Source organism: Phascolarctos cinereus, unplaced genomic scaffold (assembly GCF_003287225.1).
Source record: "Phascolarctos cinereus isolate Bilbo 61053 unplaced genomic scaffold, phaCin_HiC Scaffold_5;HRSCAF=322, whole genome shotgun sequence".
NCBI classification, from domain to species: Eukaryota; Metazoa; Chordata; class Mammalia; order Diprotodontia; family Phascolarctidae; genus Phascolarctos; species Phascolarctos cinereus.
This window is the reverse complement of record NW_027555958.1, coordinates 304,597,014-304,616,735: the sequence shown is the minus strand read 5'-3', so window position 1 is coordinate 304,616,735 and position 19,722 is coordinate 304,597,014. Positions and strand designations below refer to the sequence as shown.

Here is a 19,722-nt window from a genome sequence, read left to right as displayed (position 1 = left end):
GCTGCTGCATTTCTTCTCCTACTTAATCAGTCAAAAGCATTTATTAATTACTAAGCACAGTTTAAAAAAAGCCCCACTTACTAAGCACCTACTATGTGCCAGGCACAGTGCAAAACACTGGGGATATAAAAAGGGGCAAAAAACCCTCTTCACCCCTAACCCACAATCACGTTTGAGTGAAATACTATGAAAACACAGTGTTGTCAGGTCAAACCTTCTGTGGCACAAAGGGGTTTTAATGCGTTAGAGGAGAAAGGCTGGAGAGAAAGGAATGAGGACTTCTCCCCTCCACTTTAAACACAGATACAAAATCTGGGACGATAAGGTACAGTGAGAATCCTTGAGGGGAGCTTGTGCGGCTCACTAACCCGACTCAGGGGTGAAAAGGGCCAGGGCTTGTGTCCCAGGGTCTACAAATATCAACGATTCCACCTCACCCCCACCTCGAGTTGGCTTTTGGAAATGGATTTCGAGGACGTCCTGAAGTTCTGGCCCATCAAGGACGTCTGGGATATTAACCACCAGCACTGAGTGGGGGACCGAGCAGCGACCTATCTGGAAGACATATATACGTGGAGGATCAGGAGTGGATGGGGAGATGGGGGCCCCCAGGACTAGAACAGGGTGGTAGGCCCTTCAATGAGATCCCCAGGCCACCCTCTACAAGTGTCACATTTTCCTGTTCATCCTCTTCCCCCCATCTTACCTCCATCTCTTGGATGTTCCCATCGACATAAGGAAAGATCCTCAAAGGAACCTCGGCACCACCCAAGGGCACCATGAAGTGTTGGATGCTGACCAGGCGCTCGGCCACTGGGTTGGGAACAAATGAAGGGGAGGCTCCTTACCGCTGAGATCCCTGAGTCCCTATCTCCCTCAGTTACACAGCGAAGCCCCTGCCGTTTCCCGACCTCTCCTGTTACCTTTGTCATCAGTAAAGCCCAGAACAGCCGCCCCTGGGAGCAGCTCCCGCATCTTCACCTCGCCACCTCCATTCGAGGGTTTGCCAAAGAAAAGCTCCAACTTGTCTAACAGCTGCTCTTCACCCAGCTTTAGGGCAGGGGGCAGCCCGATAATCAGCACCTTTTGGCTGCATAACCAAGTCAACACCTGGGAATGGAATGGCAGAGAATAGGATTGCCCAATCCTGTTGGTGTCGTAGAACCTCACCCCCCTGAACTCTTAGAACCTTGATACTGGTGGGAACAGGCAATTCCACAGGCTGGATGCGGACGCGAAGCCGAAGCTGGCATTCTTCCAGGATGACGTTATGCTCTTGGTGCTGCAGGAGACCTTTTGCCACTGGAGGGCAGACAAGGATGGACAGGGTCAGCACTTCACTTTGAGAAGCCACCCCCTATTCCTCACCCAACCCAATCCCTCTCCCATCCATGTTCTACTACCTTCAGCGTCCTCAAAGCTGACCAAAGCTGAACTCTCTGGCAGGGGATAATGGATACGAAGATTGGAAACGAAGGTCTCAGGCACTTTCTTTTCCTTCTTTGTCTGTCCTCGGAACACGACCACTGCCTGAGGCACTGGGAAGGGGACCTGAAGATGGGGAGGAGAGATGGATAAAAGGGAGTCAGGTCATTTCTACTCTTCTACTTCGCTCCAGAGGTGGATGCACCCCATTCACTTGAGGTCCCTTTTGGTGATCCCTCTGATATCTCGAATGGTTCTGTGATCTCACCAATTCAAGAGTTCCTTCCAACCATGTAAATCACAACCCTGCCCATCCAGGGCAACTCTTGTCTATGTTTCCCCAAAAGTTCATCACTGTGGGTCCTCCCAGTATGCTGGAGGCCTTCGCTGCTTTCTCCTGACATAAGGGGGTTCCAGTGGAGCACTATGGCAGTCCACCTATCAGTCTCCCCTTGTTGGCCACACGACTATCTCATCTTCTCTTCCTATCATACAGTGGTTGATGACTTCCTTTACTCCGTTCTTTGGAGTTCTTCAGAAGCAGTGGTGCACCATGTCTTTTTGCCATAGGACAGCACCAGTAAAGTACTGGTATTGAAAAGAAGGGTGTAGACATGGAGCTCTGTAATGTCTTAAAAGCAGTCCAGCTCACCCTCCTCCTCCTCTTCAACTCTGTGTCCAACTCATTGTCCAACAGTCCTTTTTTGCCCCGCACTGACCTATGGTTGGACTAGCTCTCCAGTGAAGTATGTAGTTCTACAAGGGGTCTAGGAATAGCTTTCAAGGAATCCATGAACTTGGATGGGAAAATAAATGACATCTTTATTTCAATTGAATTGGTTTCCTTTGTAATCCTATGTATTTTATTTTGTACCTCTAAAAACACTATTCTGAGAAGGGGCCCCTAGGATTCACCAGACTGCCAAGGAGGAGGGAAGGGGTACGTGATACAAAAAAGGTTAATCATAGGGTGTCCACCCAATAAATCAATCAGTTAGCATTTATTAAGCTGTTAACTATGAGCCAGGCACCACACAACATGTGCATATTGAAATCGGGACAATACACCCAGATATTAAAGATTATTTTCTTATTTTTCAAATACTTTAAATAATGATAAATAAGTCAGTCACTTAACCCTGTTTGCCTCAGCTTCCTCACCTAAAATAATTTGGAGAAGGAAATGGCAAGACCACTCCAGTATCTTTGCCAAAAAAACCCAAACAGAAGAGTCAGACATGGCTGAAAACAACTAAACACTTACACAGTTTACAACTCCACCAATAATGCATGAGTGTGCCTGTCTTCTCTCCCATCTTTTGTCATCTTTGACAATGTGGCAATTTAGGGGTATGAGGTGAGACCTCAAGGTTGTTATGATTTGTATTTCTCTTATTATTAATGATTTGGAATATTCATTTGTAGGGCTGCTAATAGTTGCCAACCTTTTTTTCCCCCCCTCTGAGGGCTGTTTTTCATATTCTCTGATCATTTATTTACTGGGAAATGGCTTTCTCCTATTATTTCTACCTTGCAGCAGTCACCTCCCAAGTGGGGTACCCCAGGTGTGCAAGATGACCCATGGAGGTACACAAAGAAAATATTAAAGCTCCAAAGAAAGCCACACAGTTATTCAGCAAGCTTCAACTTGTCTCCACTGCTCTCCTTCCTTCTTCCTGTCCCAAGGGCAGCCACAACTGATCCTCCCCAGGCAGGCAGGAGGTCATTCCCTACCTAAACTCTGTGCATCCCCTCCTCGCTTCCCTGTGCCAGCACAGGGTTCTCCATGAGCTCAGTCAGCCAGGCTGGCCTGGGATGGGGGAAATCTCCCTTTTTTCCACTCGGGTTCTTCTCTCTTCCCTCCTACCTTCAAGACAACAAGGAGAGCCGGGCCAAGAGGGGAAGAGTAGGCATGGATGTGTCAAAAGTGGGAGCGAGTTACCAGCAAGAGGCGGCAGTGCTGGCTTGAGGTTTGAGGCTTAAGTAACCAAGCCCAGAACTCTCTAGTATCTGCTCTAGGACCTGATCTACACAAACCCACTGGTCAGGTTGGAAGCAAATGAAGAAGGTCACCCATCACCAGAGGACCAGGGCTTAGCTGGGCATCTTGCCATCTGCCACCACCTCCTTCTTCCCAACTGGAAAAGAGATCCTCTGGACCAGTACCTGACCTCCCATTCCTAATATCAGGGAAGGTAGAAATTTACTAGCCAAATTTTAAGAAAAATCATTTCATAAGTAGTTTGGGGGTTTGAAAATTTTTATATCAGGACTTGGCAAGTGCACCCAGGGATGTTCTTCTGTTGAGATCTTTGGGTCACAGTGAGGGATCTTTTTCAACTATGATAGACATTAAAACCAAGTATAAACTGAACTTACAATCAGAGCTTTTTGGAATTAGTAGATTGTTGTTCAGAACCGTTGCCACCTACTGTCTGTGTGACCCAGGGCAAGCCACTTCACTTTTATGGTCCTCAGTTTCCTCATCTGTAAAAGGAAAGGTCTAACATTTCTTCAAGATCTAAATCTATTCTCTTACGATTCTTCAAATCACTTTATCATCAAGTGTTAAGCCAAAATTTTCAAAAATAATGAGTCACTAAAATTGTTCTCACTAGAAAAAAAATAGATTTTTAAGGAAAAAGACAAAAAGACTTTCTGTATTATTAAATGATTTTTTGAAACATTTTTTAAATTTTGAAAAAATTAAAATGTCAATTTCATCTTTAGCTCAACCTTTTCAGAATCTATTTTGTGTATATTTTACACAATATTTTAGGTCATTAATTTACAAATATTTTACATCTTGGAGCTCCATGCTCAAAAATGTTTAACTGGTAAGAATCAATGACTAAGAAAATGAAAAAAAGATCAGGAATGTTTGGAGACCCCTGTTCTAAACTCTAGCCAACCTAGATGTTTCCAGTTTCTCAACACATGGTCTATTCTTACTCATCTCTGTCCTTCTGTCCATCTGTTTGTTATCTAGGCTTGGGATGTCTTTCCTGCCTACAGCATCCTCTGGAGAATTCCTGCCTCACCTTCATTTTTTAAAAAATTTTAGTAATCTCTCTTTTTTTTTCCCAAAAATCACAATAATTTTTCTGTGTAGCCTTCTCCCTCATAATATGGAATCCTCCTTTTTAACAAAGGAAAAAGAAGGGCAGTTAGGTGGCACAATGGATAGAGCACAGACCCTGGAGTCAGGAGGACCTGAGTTCAAATCCAGTCTCAGACCAGACACATGACACTTACTAGCTGTGTGACCCTGGGCAAGTCACTTAACCCAAATTGCCTTGCCAAAAAACAAAACAAAACAAAAAACAAAGGAAAAGTAGATCAAAACAGACCAGTATGGCAATTGTGTTTATGTCTGCCATACTCCTGCCTCTTCTGCAAAGTTCAATTCAAATGCCTCCTCCTCCAGGAAGCTGCTTTTGATTGTACTTTTCTCCTGCTTTTATCACATTCTATTTCATATTGTACTTATTTGTGTTTGGAGTTTTTAGGCCGTAATAACTCTCCATGATAATCTCCTGAAATATGAAAACGTTTCCATCTGTATCAATGAAGGGGACAGCTCCACTGATGAATTTACAAATTATTTTAAATGTTGAAGGAGTGACATCCCCCTACTCTATGGTAAAATTCATGAGAGTAAGGACCAGCCTCACCCAAATTTTGCATATCTCCTAGAACAGCCCTTGGCATGCAGAAGGTACTTAATAAATTTTTTGTTGAACTGAATTGAATCACTGCTTTTTACAGATAAGGAAACCGAGGCAGAAAGGTTTAAAAATGGCCTGACCATTTCTTTGCCGAGGAATAAATAGTTCTCAGAAGATGAATTTTAAACTATTAACAACCATATGAAAGAGTGTGGTTAAGTTACTAAGCCCAGACTCGTTCTTCAGAACTACCCAAACCCATTGGGCAGCTTGCAAGCAAATGAAGAAGGGCACCCACCACTAGGAGACCAGGGTTTACCTAGGCATCTTGCCACCTGCCACTACCCCCTTCTTCCCAACTGGAACTCTGGACCCAGGACCTGACCTCCAAAGACCATGACCCTCTCATTCCTGATATCAGGGAAGGTGAAAAGATACTAGCCAAACTTCAGAGATAGAATGGAAAGAATGCTAGACCCTTCTTTTACAAGTGAGGAAACCAAGGCCCACAAAGGTAAAGTGGCAAAGACAGGATTTGAGCCATAGTCCATCCATTCCCAAAACACATGAAATCCCTAGTTGTAAGAGAAATATAAATCAAAACAACCTTGAGGTCTCACCTCCCACCCAGCAAATTGGCAAAGATGACAAAAGATGGAGATAGTTGAAGCTGAAGGGGTTATGAGAAGACAGGCATGCCAATGGGTTGCTGATGGAGTTCTGAATTAGTATAACCATTCTGGAAATCAATTTGGAATTATGCAAAGAAAATGGCTAAAATGTCTATACCCTTTGATTCAAAGATGCTTATTCTAGGCAACCTCTCCCCTCCCCCCCAAGGAAGTCACTGATAAGAAGGAAGTCCTTATATACATCAAAATCTTTGTAGCAGCACCTTTTGTGGTAGCAAAGAACTATAAATAAAGTACATGCTCATTAAACAGGAGATGGCTAAACAAGTTATGATGCATGAGTGTAATGGATTATCGCCTTACTTTAAAAGGCAGATATGGTGAATACAGAGAAGCATTGAAAGACTTACATGAACTGATGCAGACTGAAGGAAGCAGAGCTAAGAAAACAATACATATAGCGACTACAACAATGTGAATGAAAAGAGCCACCACCACAAGAACAAATGAAAGTGAACAACCCAGAATTTCAACAAGCAAACATAGCCCCCAGAGAAGAGAAGTGAGAAGATATCCCCATTCCACTCCTTTGCAGAGGTCCAGGTATATGGAATATTGCCTATATTTTCAGATTTATTTTTTTTTTTGGGGGGGTTAGGTAATGGGGTTAAGTGACTTGCCTAGGGTCACACAGTTAAGTAATATGTGTCTGAGGTCAGATTTGAACTCAGGTCCTCCTGATTTCAGGGCCAGTGCTCTATCCAGTGCGCCACCTAGCTGCCCCCTTCAGATTTTTTTTGATGTCATTCATTGATGTTGATTTTTTTTTCTCCTTTTCTCTTTTTCTTTAAAAAATATTCTTTGTCTTCTGATGCCAACATGGCAGAGGGAGGAAGGACCCCCCTGAAGCCCTCCCAAATTCTTTTCCAGACAACTAGAAAACCACGTTAGAGTTGGTCTAGGAGCAGGAAAGCAGCTTGCCAACCAGGGCAGAAAAGGTCTGTCTCACCAGGGCAGGAGGGGAGTGAGGTCCAAGAGCTGCAGCAGCCAGCCTCACAGCAGGGGGCCTCCAGCAAGGCTCCAAGCCTTCCGTAATCCACCAGGGAGGTCCTACCCTCCAGCAAACTAGCAGCCCCCTAGGCAAGTGAGCAGTCTTGTGCACTACAGCAAGCTCCCACCTCCATGATCCCACCCCCCAGCACAAGCCACCAGGGAGGCCTTGACCCATTTGCTGACCAGTAGTGAAGCCCCACCTCTGGGACCTACCAGCAGAAAGACCCTATTTCCCTAGCAACCCAGAAGCAAGGCCCCACCCCTGGAGCAGGGAAGCAGCTAAACACCCACACCTAAGAGAAGCCACCAGGAGCTCCCACCCCCCCCCCCTCCCTGCAAGCCAGAAGGGAAGCCTACCCTCCAGAGAAAGCAAGCAGCAAAGTCAATAAAGAAAATAGCTATTGCAATGCTTGAAATTTAATTGAAAACTACACAAGCTAATCCAAAATAATGAGTGGGTTAAAAAACAAGTTATAGAAACAATAGATAATTTCATTAAAGAAAATGACAACAATAAGGCAACATATCAAAATTTATGGGATGAAGCCAAAGTGGTACTAAGGGGGATATTTATGTCTCTAATTGATTACATCTATAAAATAAAGAAAAAGCAGATCAATGAATGCGCATGCAACTAAAAAAAAAAACTAGAAAAAGGACAAATTAAAAATCCCCAATTAAACACCAAATTAAAAATCCTGAAAATCAAAGGATAGATGAATAAAACTGAAAGAAAATCATTGAACTAATAAATAAAACTAGAAGCTGGTTTTATGGGGGAAAAAAACAATCAAATAGATAAAGCATTGGTTAATTTGATTAAAAAAAAGGAAAGAAAAAAACCAAACTATTACTATCAAAAATGAAAGGGGTGAATTCAGCACCAAAGAAGAGGAAATTAAGACAATTGTTAGAAGCTCTTTTGCCCAATTACATGCCAATAAATATGACAATCTAAATTAAATCTATGACTATCTATAAAAATATAAATTACTCAGATTAAGAGAAGAAATAAAATATTTAAATAACCCAATGTTAGAAAAAGAAATTGAACAAGTTATCAATGAACTTCCTAAGTAAAAATCCCTAGGACCTGTTGGATTCACAAATGAATTCTACCAAACATTTAAGGAAAAACTAATCCCCATAAACTATTTGGAAAAATAGGTGAAGGTGCCCTACCAAATTCCTTTTATGACACAAATATGGTGCTGATACCTAAACCAGGAAGAGCCAAACCAGAGAATATTATAGACCAATTTCCCTAATGAATATTGATGCAACAATTTTAAATATAATACTAGCAAAGAGCTTATGGCAATACATCACAAGGATCATACATTATGACCAGGTGGGATTTATACCAGGAATACAGGGCTGGTTCAATATTAGGAAAACTATCAGCATAATTGACCATATCAATAATAAAACCAACAGAAATCACATGATGATGTCAATAGACGCAGAAAAAGCCTTGGATAAAATACAGCACTCATTCCTATTAAAAACATTAGAGAGCATAGGAATAAGTGGAGCTTACCTTAAAATGATAAGTAATATTTATCTAAAAGCATCAGCAAGCATTATCTGTAATGGGGATATTCTAAAAGCCTTCCCAATAAAACTAAGGGTGAAGCAAGGATGCCCAATATCACCTCTCTGCTATTTAGTATTGTACTAGAAATGTTAGCTATAGCAATAAGAGAAAAAAAAGAAAGTAAAGGAATTAGAATAGGCAATGAGGAAACAAAACAATTAATCTTTGCAGATGATATGATGTTATACTTAGAAAATCCTCAAGAATCAACTAAAACTACTTGAAATTATTAACAACTTCAGCAAAGTTGCAGGATATGAAATAAACCCACATAAATCATCAGCATTTCTACACATTACCAACAAAGTCCAGCAGCAAGAGATAGAAAGAAATTCCATTTAAAATAACTGTAGACCATATAAAATACTTGGGAGTCTATCTGCCAAGACAAACTTGGGAAGTATATGAACACAACTATAAAACACTTTTCACACAAATAAAGTCAGATCTAAACAATTGGAAAAATATTAATTGCTCATGGGTAGGCTGAGCCAATATAATAAAAATGACAATTCTATCTAAATTCATCTACTTATTCAGTGCCATGCCAATCCAACTAACAAAAAATTATTTTATGGAGCTACAAAGAGTAATAATAAAATTCATCTGGAAGAACAAAAGCTCAAGGATGTCAAGAGAATCAATGAAAAATAAATGGGAAAGAAGGTGGTCTAGCTTTACATATCATTTCTCAAACTATATTATAAAGTGGTAATTGTCAAAACAATCTGGTACTGGCTAAGAAACAGAGTGGTGGATCAGTGGAAAAGATTAGGTACAAACTACATTATAATAAATGAACACAGTAATCTAGTATATGATAAACCCAAAGATCTAAGCTTTTGGAACACAAATTCATTATTTGCAAAAAACTGGTGGGAAAACTGGAAAACAGTATGGCAGAAACTAATTATAGACCAATATCTCCACAATATACCAAGATAAGATCAAAATAGGTACATGATTTACACATAAAGGGTAACACCATAAACAAAATTAAAAGAGTGTGGAATAGTTTATCTGTCAGATTTATGGATAAAGGAAGAATTTAGGACCAAAGAAGAAATAGAGAGCATTAAAAAATATAAAATAGATAATTTTCATTATATAAAATTAAAAAGGTTTTGCACAAACAAAAACCAATGCAACCATAATTATAAGGAAAGCAGAAAATGGAGGGGGCAAATTTTTGCAACAAGTATCTCTGATAAAAGCCTCATTTCTCAAATATAGAGAACTGAGCCAAATTTATAAAAATACAATTCCCCAAATGATAACTGGTCAAAGGACATGAACAGGCAGTTTTCAGACAAAGAAACCAAAGCTATCTATAGTCGTTTGAAAAACATACTCTAAATCGCTATTGATCAGAGATGTATGTCTCAGAATAATGTTCTTAAATGCATAAAATAAAACACATAGGGCTATGAAGGAAACCAATCATACTAAAATAGTTAATAAAATACTAAAAAAAAATTTGGACCCTAGGTTAAGATCCTTCAATAAAGGAGAATGATGAGTAGTTCAGTTTGGCTGGGACATAGAGCAAGTGATGGAGAGCTCTGGAGGCTAGAGCAGGAGGCTGGACCCAGACTGCAAAAGGCCAAGGTCAAGCTAAGGGGTTCATATTTTATTCAGTAGGGGATGGAGAAGCATTGTGCAGGGAAGAAGCGTAATCAGAGCAATGCATTAGGAATCCGCTCCTCTGGGCATCCCAACTGAGGAGAGAGCCTGGAGGCAGGGACACCAGTTGAGAGGCTATTTATACTGCGAGATTGGCATAAGAAATTAATTGGGAATTTTGGGAAGTTTTGCGGAAGCTGCAGAGGACACTTGAAGGCCCACAGATGGCATACAGCCTATCAACAAATACTTAACTCAAAATTTACAATCAGGTACTGTAAATACCTCATAAAAGAAAAAGATCAAATTCTGACTTTTCCTCTAAAATAGAGGGAAGGCCAAAAAACTTTATGCAGATTTTGCAGATTGAAGGGGTGCCGCACCCCTAACACTCACAATGTTGAAGGGATAATTGTACTATGATCCAGGAAAGAGGTAGTAAGAGACAAAACGAGGGTGGTAGCAGTGATAATAGAAGTTATGTGGATGAGAGAGATTTTCCGACATAGAACTGACAGGATTGGGCATCTGATTGGATGTGAGGGAGAGGGGAGAGAAGAAAAAAAAAACCCTTCCCTCCTGAACCCCCTCCCCCTGCCTGCTGTCTGTTTCCCGCTTTACCTGCTTCTTTTGAGGGACACGTTGCTCTGTCTGGAGTCGTTTTAGCTCGTCCTTTCTCAGCTGCAGCCTCTTCTGTTCTTCCTTCAGGAAGCAGAGCTCCTGCTCAAGAAGAGAAGGGCAGAGAGGTGATGATGAATTAACGACTTGCCTTTCCAAAGAATGTACCTACCCCAGGAAAAGGTTCCCCATTCTGGAAAGTCCCACTTCACTCTCCTGCCCATCACTGGGACTCACCTGAAGCTTCTGTCTCCACCACGGAGTGTCCTCCTGAGGTCTTCGTGTCTCTGCTCCCAAAGCAGCCTCAGACAGCAGCTGATCCTTGTCAATCAATCAACAAGCAGCTATTGAGTGCCTACTGTCCACCAAACACCCCATAAGGCACTCTGTAGGATTTAGACACTATATACATGGTCCCTCAAGCAGTTTACAAGCTGGTGGTTTCATTTTGTGGCAAGATATGCACACAAAGCATCATAGTCAGAGGTAGAAGGGACCATGGAGGCAGTGTGCATAGTTGATAGATCACTGAACTTGGACTTCGGAAGACCTGGGTTCAAATCCTGCCTGTAACCCTGGATATGTCACTTAATCTGAGTCTCAGTTTCCTTATCTGCAAAATGAGGTGATCGGACTAGATGCCTCATAAGGTCTCTTTTAGCATTCAATCTATGAGCCTATGATCTAATCATCACCTCTTCATTTTACAAATTAAGAAAATGAGGACCAAAGACGTTGAATGACTTACCTGTTACATAAGTAGTTAAGTGGAAAGTGTTGGTTGAATTGGTCCAACTATTTCGGTAATCAATTTGGAACTATGTGCAAAAATTTCTGTAAACTGTTCACGCCCTGTACCTGTAAATACCACTACCACGTCTATGCCCAAAGGAGATGAAAGAAGGAAAAGAACTTATATGTGTCAAATATTTACAGCAGCTTTTTTTGAAGTGACATAGAATCGGAAACTAAAGGGGTGCCCATCATCGATTGGGGACTGGTTGAACAAATTATGGTATACTCTCGTACCGAAGTGAAACAGGGATGGTTTCAGAGAAACCTGGCAACACTTATGCTATGACTGATGCAGAGCGATGTGAGCAGAAACGGGAGAGCAATGTACATAATAATAATAATATCAGAAAGACAAATAACTTTAAAAGACTTACGTCTGATTAGTGCAATGACCAACCACAATTATAGAGGTCTAATGATGAAAAAGGCTACTCATCTCCTAACAGAGAGACACATGGCCTTAATATACACAATGGAACATACATCTTTGGTTGCAGATGTGGGAATTTGTTTTGCATGATTATGCATATTTATTATAAAGGTTTTGTTTTTTCTTTAACATCAGGTGATGGGGAGCAGGGAGGGAGAAGGAGGGAAAACAAATGATTGTTAATCGAAAATTTAAAAAAAAACTAGCCTTAGGAAAGAACACCCAAGACAGGAGAAAAGATCAATATGCAGACAGATTGTATTGAATTGAGAGTGAGGATTGATGTTTATCTTTGTCATTAGACTTTTTTTGGAGGGGATAGAGGGGAGCCCAGGGAGAAGGTGAGGATAAGGGAGACACCTTCAGACCCTAAGTATGGGAGTGTTATTTGAGAGAGTATGGGAGGTGATTTTGTGTGTGGGTGAGGTCCTAGGGGCAAACTCCAAGGGCTCAGTCTGTTTCTCCTATCTTTTGCAAGGAAGCCAAAGGGGTAAAAATAAGCAGCCTGATTTCTGATCCCAACCCCAGCATGATCCCTCTCCATTCTCTCAATCTGTAATCCCAATAGCCAGGAAGGGTGTCACTCCGACGACCATCACCACACCCAGCCAGCACTTACCTCATTACATTTCTCATCCATGAGGTTCTTCTTCTCTTGTGCAACGCAAAGGCTCAGGGTGCCAGGTGGAGGTGAGGATTTGGGGTGGAGGAATGGAGCTGAGGGTGGACTATGTAGGATAAATCCCTCTGTCTCAACACTTCAGAAAGGCGATCTGCAAGATCCCCAACCTCTCTCCTAATCAGTACTTCCACTTTCATTTCTTATAAAGACCCACCCCTTTGGTGACCACACCTCCCTTGTGTCTGGTTTCCTTACCCCTCACTGGAGCCTGCCCAGCAATAAGAAGAACCAAACTTCACCACCCCCAGTCAACTCGAAGCTAGGACTGTCTCCCCATCTCCAGCTAGGAGTTGAACAGTAGGGAAGACCCTGCCTCCCAGGAGAGCCTCATACACTGGAATCTCAACCCCTTTTCCCACCATTAGAACTTCACGTGATCTCAGGGTTCCACTCAATTCAACAAGAACAGGAAGCACCTATTAGGCAGTCAGTCAACAGCATTTATTAAGTGCTTACTGTGTGCCAGGCACTGTGCTAAGTACCTAGGCTATAAAAAGTGGCAAAAACAGTCTGTGCCTGAAGTCACATTCTAATGGGGAAGACAAGATCCCTCTTAATTCTGGCACCTTCCTTCTGTTGATTATTTCCAATTTATCCTGTATATGTATTATTTGAATGTAGTTGTTCACATGCTTTCTCCTCCATTAGAATGTGAGCTCTCTGAGGGCAGGCACTAGGGGCTGTCTTTTCCCATTCTGCTCCCAGCACTTAGCCCAGAGATGGCACATAAACGTGGACTTATTACTGGATTATGTACAAACAATAATGGTAGCTAACATTGATATAATGATTTAAAGCTTTTTTTTGCATCTGTTTCCTTTTATTGAAAAAAAAATTCATTTAGAAAATGGCAGTTAATAAAAGGATATAGGACAGAAGTTAAGAAATACGTGGGAAGGGGATAGCAGCGGGGGGGGGAAGCCATGGAGGACATAAAGAACACTAAAAATGCCATTAATGGATTTGATTGATTCAGAGCACAAACCCTGAGATCCAGAAGAAGGATCTCTCCTTCCCTGGTCTGCTTTTAGCAAATTAAATCGATGGATATTGGGCATTACTACTTTTTAAAATCACTCTCCCCCCCCCCCCCCGCTTCAGTCCAGTAAATACAAAACTAAAGAAAACTAGGTCTGTGACTGGAAGTTGTTGTACCCCAAAGGTTTTGTTCTAAATCACTTAAGGAGGCAGGGCCTGAGATTTAAAAAACACATATACACATACACACACATATTTTTATATACACACACACACACACACACACACACACATAAATGCATGTGTACAAACACATATATCTACAAATATATGCACACATATACACATATATATGCATAGGTACATATCCATACATATACACACATGTATAAATGCCTACATATATGCACATGTACAAATCCACACAAATCCACAAATTCATGCACATGGGTATATACATGACATATACACATAAACGTATGCATAGGTACATATCCATACACATACACACATCTATATGTAAATAATGAGTACAACAAAGTTGGCATCTTAGGTAACAGGTTAAAACATTCAAAAGGGGTGGGAGTGACAAGAAACTTCTATGTGGTAAAAGCATGGCCAGGCAGAGCTTCCAGCAAAAACTCCTTCCAAACGTTCTTGATACATCAAGAGTTTTTTAATCCAATCAGTCACAAAGGTCTGAGAGCAACCCCAATGGCAAGTTGGGGCGAGGCAGCTGACCTCAGCTTCATTAGCTCCCAACAACTAGTTCCACTCTAGGAAGTCCTATTGATCCAGAAGGGAACAGAATTTCATGACAAAACATGAGATGTTTTAAACATTCTTTATTTTACTCTCATCTGTTTTAGTTTCTGTCTTGTGAGATATTTGCTTCTATTTTGGTTTTTGTTTGTTTTGTTTATATATGTGGTGGGACAGCTAGGTGTCGCAGTGGATAAAGCATCAGGCCTGAAATCAAGAAGACTCATCTTCCTGAGTTCAAATCTAGCCTCAGACACATAGACTAGCTGTGTGACCCTGGGCAAGTCACTTAACCCCATTTGCCTCAGTTTCCTCATCTGTAAAATGAGCTGTGGAAAGAAATGGCAAACCGATTCAGTACCCACCTTCGCCAAGAGAACCCCAAACAGGATCATGAAGAGCTGGACGCAACTGAACTTTGGTGTTAGGTCATAAAAAATTAGGAAGCAGAAATTGCCTCAAGTCAATGAGAAGTTTATTGATTATCACATACAGTGGCCAGAATGCATACATGTAGGCTGAAGACGTACATGCAGAGGCTACAAAATTCCCCTAAATCACCCCAACTTTGAAACCCTTCATCAAACAACTCTGGTTTCTTTTTCCCAAACATTGTTCTCCTGCTGACATAATATTGACGCAAATCCTTTTTCTTATCCTGAAGACATTCTTGTTTTCAAGAATGTCCAGCGATCACCTGTAAAAACAACCCTGCTGTTTATCAGTAACTCAGTTGCCTCCTTTTTCTGTTTTGCAAACTTGTGGGTCAGCATGAATTTGTTTCCCTTGTTAAAGTATTCTGTTATACTCATACACAAAAATTTAACCCTTTAGTGGTTAGCATGATCTCAGCAGAAAAAAGAGGCTGCTCCTGGAAGGGTTATTTCCTTTTCCTTTCTGTGGGGAAGCTGTTGTGGAGCTTAGAGATCCCAGACTTGTAGGTTTCCATGACCAGCAAACCCCATTGTTGTCAAAAAACTTGGCAATGGACTCAGTGAACTCTACTTCCTTCTTTTGTTGTTGCTTTTCAGTCGTGTTTGGCTCTTTGTGACCCTATTTGGGATTTTCTTAGCAAAGATGCAGATAGAGTACTAATCAGCTAGCTCAAAGAGAAAGCTCTAACAGATCTCAAAAGCTGGAAGTTCTATTAGGAGATATAATTACATTAAAAAATATTTAATTTGATTAGGGCACAAAGGAGGTATAAAAGAAAGGTAGTATTTTGATGGGAGAGATCCCTTCCAAATTGGGGTGGGGCACAGGAATGTTAGGTGGGGCTGCGGAAGGCATATTAAGGATCTAAGGAATGGGGTAAAAAACACTGGCAAGAGGAGAGGTCCAACAATGTTTGGCACATACATAGTAGGCACTTAGTGTTTGACTGAATAAAAGCGCTGTACTCGTCCAGGAGCAATTAAGTTTGAGGCAGACACCTAGGATGTTATACAGAGAACAGTACAAATTTAGAAAGGCAAAAAGGGCCAGATTGTAGAAGGCCTAGAACATCAATTTATTCATTCACTCATCAATTTATTTTGTTTCCATCTGATTATTATTATTATTTTTAAATATGAGGCAATTGGGGTTATGTGACCTGTCCAGGGTCACACAGCTAGTGAGTGTTACATCTAAGGCCAAATTTGAACTCAGGTCCTCCTGACTCCGGGGCCAGTGCACTATCCACTGAGCCACCTAGCTGCCCCTATTTAATTATTTTTAATAGACTTTATTGATATCTTTTGTTTTTATGTCAACTAGAATTACCCTTACCTCTCCCCATAGCCCTCCCAGAGAGCTATCTCTCATAACAAAGAATTCAAAAAACAAAGAAGAACAGCTGTATGACCCTGGGCAGGTCACTTAACCCTATTGCCTCCCCAAACCAAACTAAACCAAACCCAAAACAAAGAAGAGGTAAAAGGAAAAACTCTTCCAAATCAATGGATATATATATAATAAAAAAAAAACCTGACATTTTTATGTTTTATCTATTCCACACCCTTGGATAACCCTCTTTTCACCACCACAAAGTACTGGGAAGGTCTCTTTGTAGCTCTTCTTGGGGCCAAACTTCATCTTTATAATTTTGAAATCAGTTCAAGTAGTATGGACTTTATTCTGTACAGAAGAGACCCTGCTGGTTTCTAAGCAGAGGAATGTTTTGCATGAGAAATATGATTTTCTATTCTTCACCTTTACCTTGACCTGCAATCTCTCCACTCAGTATTTTGCTAGGCCATCACCCCTGCTGTGGCTATGTATGCTCGCCTACCTTCTCATTTTCAACTTCTTGGTGAACCAGTTCGGGCCTACACTATCCCTCCATCTAGAGGCCCTTGCCCTATCACCACTCATGCCTTGCCAAAACCAATATTATTCCCACCATGTACTTCCTCTGCTCCTAACTCACATGTTGCTGATGGATGAAATTGTTACCTGGATTTATATTGCATTGGTCTAAGCAATTCCCTAATTGGTTTAAGCCAGGAATTTCCTTCAACCAGCTGATACCTTCCCTGAAACTTTGAGACCTGTTAAGGACCTTGGCCTTTTTAAGCCAAGGTCTCCCCCTGCATCCGGGGCCATCTCCAGTCATGCTGATCTATATCTCGCCCCTGGACCCAGATGGCTCCCTCACTTAAATTAAATTCACTTGCATGTCATGGCATCACCTTCCTGATGTCATGGTCCTCTTTGAGAATGAAGGACAACAGGCAGCTAGGTAGCCCAGTGGACAGAGTACTGGCCCCAGAGTCAGGAGGACCTGAGTTCAAATGGCTTCAGGCACATAATACTCACTAGTTGTGTGACTCTGGGCAAGTCACTTAACCCCAACTGCCTCACCAAAAAAAAAAAAAATAAGAGAATGAAGGACAAACAACATCAAGAGTTTCCCAGAGAATTGAGAAGTTAAGTGACTTGAGTTAGGGTCACATAACCAATAAGCATTTGAGGCAGGGCTTGAACCCAGGTCTTCCTGGACTCCTGGCTCTTTATCCCTAAGGCCAGGCTGTATAGATTCTCTTGCTGACTGGATTTTGCACAAATTCATTAACTGACAGCAATTGGAATCTCACTGCAGCAAGGCAATCCTTTTACACCTACTTAATTTTCTATTTTATCCTCCACAATGGCGGTTCCAAACCATTCCTCTCAAAACCTCCCACAATCCTTTCAATTGAGGGCCTTGCTTCATCCTTTACAGAGAAACTGAGGCTATTCACCAAAAGTTCTTTTCCCCACCTTATCTCACAATCCCCTGGACATTATTCCTCAACACTTCCTCCTTTAATCCAGTTGCTGATGAAGAGCCGGTCCTTCTTACACCCAGGGGAACCCTGATCATCTATATTCCCTTTCATCTCCTACAGACTGCTTTCATTTCCTCTATCCCACACATAAAAACTCCTTAGATCCTATCATGGCTGCTAACAATGATCCCGGTCTCTCCTTTCTCAGCTGAACTCTTTGAAAACGTCACATGTATTTGGTGCCTTCTCATTCCTTAACCATGTATCATCCCCACCCCATCCACTACCACACCTCAACAATCTGTCTTCCAACCTGATCACTGAACAGGAACTGTAAAGTTACTAATGGTAATCACATGTAAACAAAAAATTTTAACATTGTTTTTTTAAAATTTTGAGTTCTAAATTCTCTCCCTCCTTTCCTTCTCTCCTCACTGCTTGAGAAGGAAATCTGAAACAGATTATACATGTCATGTAAAACATTTCCATATTAGCCATGTTGCAAAAGAAAACAGACAAAAAAACCTCAAGAATAATAAAGTGAAAAATAGTATGCTTCAATCTGCATTCACACTCTATCTGGAGGCAGACAGCATTTTTCAAAAGTTCTTCAGAATCGTCTTGAATCACTGTACTGCTGAGAATAGCAAAGTCCTTCACAGTTGATCACTATTATAATATTGCTATTTCTGTGTACGATGTTCTGGTTCTGCTCACTTCACTATGTGTCAGTTCATGTAAGTCCAGGGTTTTTTGAAAGCATCTTGCTCATTACTTTCTTTTTTAAATAGTATTTTATTTTTTCCAGTTACATGTAAAGATAATTTTAAATATTCATTTAAAAATTTTGAGCTCCAAATTCTCCCCCTCCTCCCTACAATAGTAAGCAATCTGATACAGGTGCTCATTTCTTATAGCACAATAGTATTCCATCACAATCACATACAACTTGTTCAGCCACTCCCCAATTAATGGATATCCCCTCAGTTTCCAATTCATTGCCACCATAAAGAGCTACTAGATTCTTTTCCTTTTATCTTTTTGGGATACAGATCTAGTAGCGGTATTGTTGGGTCAAAGGGTATACAGATCTATAGCCCTTTAGTTCCAAGTTGTTCTCCAAAACTGTTGGATCAGGTCCCAACTCCAATTAGTGTCCCTGTTTTTCCACATCCTCTCCAATGTTATTTTCCTTGCTAATGACCAAATCTAATGACTCCTCAATCCTCACCTTTCTTAACTTCTCTGCAGTTGATACAGCTGCTTTCACAACAGTGCTTGGTTCTCCCTGAACTATTCTATCTGTATCACACCACGGGGGCACTCCAAGGCTTAGACCCTGTTCTTGGTGACCCTATAATTTTCATGAGCTCAGTTACCTTCACGTGAATGACTCCCACATCTACCTTTCTAGCTTTAAACTTCCTTATGATCTCCAGCCAGGCTCACATCAATCTACTGAACCAGACTGGCACCTATGTATGTATGAAACAACTCATCTCTCAGACACTTTCAAGGGCCAGCCATTGTTCTAGTCAAGTGTCATCCTTGACTCCTTACTCACTTACCCCACATATCTCCATTTACACGGCCACTGCTGTAGTTCAGGTCCCACCACTGGGACTATGCTTAAAAGCCTACTTGGTTCTTAATTCAAGGGTCTACCCATCCCACCAGTTATTTTTCTTTTCCTTTTATTTTTTACATCATCATTTTCTGTTTGTTTGGTTTTTGGGTGAGGCAATTGGCAAAGTGACTTGCCCAGGGTCCCCTGGCTAATAAGTGGTGTTTCTGAGGATGGATTTGAACTCAAGTCCTCCTGACTTCAAGGCCAGCGCTGTATCCAACTGCACCACCTACCTGCTTCGTTATTTTTCTAAAGCTAAGCCTGATCTTGTCACCTCAACTCTAGTGCCTGGCTCCCTATTACTTGCAGGATCAAATACAAATTCTTCTTTGGTTATTTAAATCTCTTCACAGAACAGGTTTACAACTATTGTGGAATAACACCATTTTTTAAAAAGTAAGATTTTGCTCAGATAGTTGACTGAGCTGGGGGACACTCCAATTCTTTTAAAATTATTTCCAATTCTTCAAGATAAAGTGCTACATATTAATCAGATAAATAAATAAATAAAATCTTATGTCTGAGGCCAGATCTAGATTTCCCTACAATGTCCAAATTTTTAACACTTTGAGGTTTGCAAA

At 41.1% G+C, this 19,722-nt stretch overlaps 1 protein-coding gene across 2 annotated transcripts; it reads right to left on the bottom strand.

Annotated features, from left to right (window-relative positions):
* Nucleotides 1-200: 200 nt before the first annotated feature.
* IFI35 (interferon induced protein 35) lies at nt 201-12,669 on the bottom strand. 2 transcript variants are annotated; one of them, XM_020972664.2, is made up of 8 exons: nt 12,461-12,669; nt 10,854-10,937; nt 10,620-10,718; nt 1,404-1,551; nt 1,190-1,302; nt 924-1,110; nt 707-813; nt 201-551 (listed from the first exon to the last, which is right to left on the bottom strand). In XM_020972664.2, exons 1-8 carry the CDS (start codon nt 12,479-12,481, stop codon nt 420-422), a joined length of 891 nt encoding a protein of 296 aa, XP_020828323.1. In that variant the 5' UTR covers nt 12,482-12,669; the 3' UTR covers nt 201-419. The 2 variants fall into 2 exon arrangements, with proteins under 2 accessions (XP_020828323.1, XP_020828322.1); XM_020972663.2 differs by having other exon boundaries at nt 201-555; nt 12,461-12,667.
* Between the last annotated feature and the right edge of the window lie 7,053 nt (nt 12,670-19,722).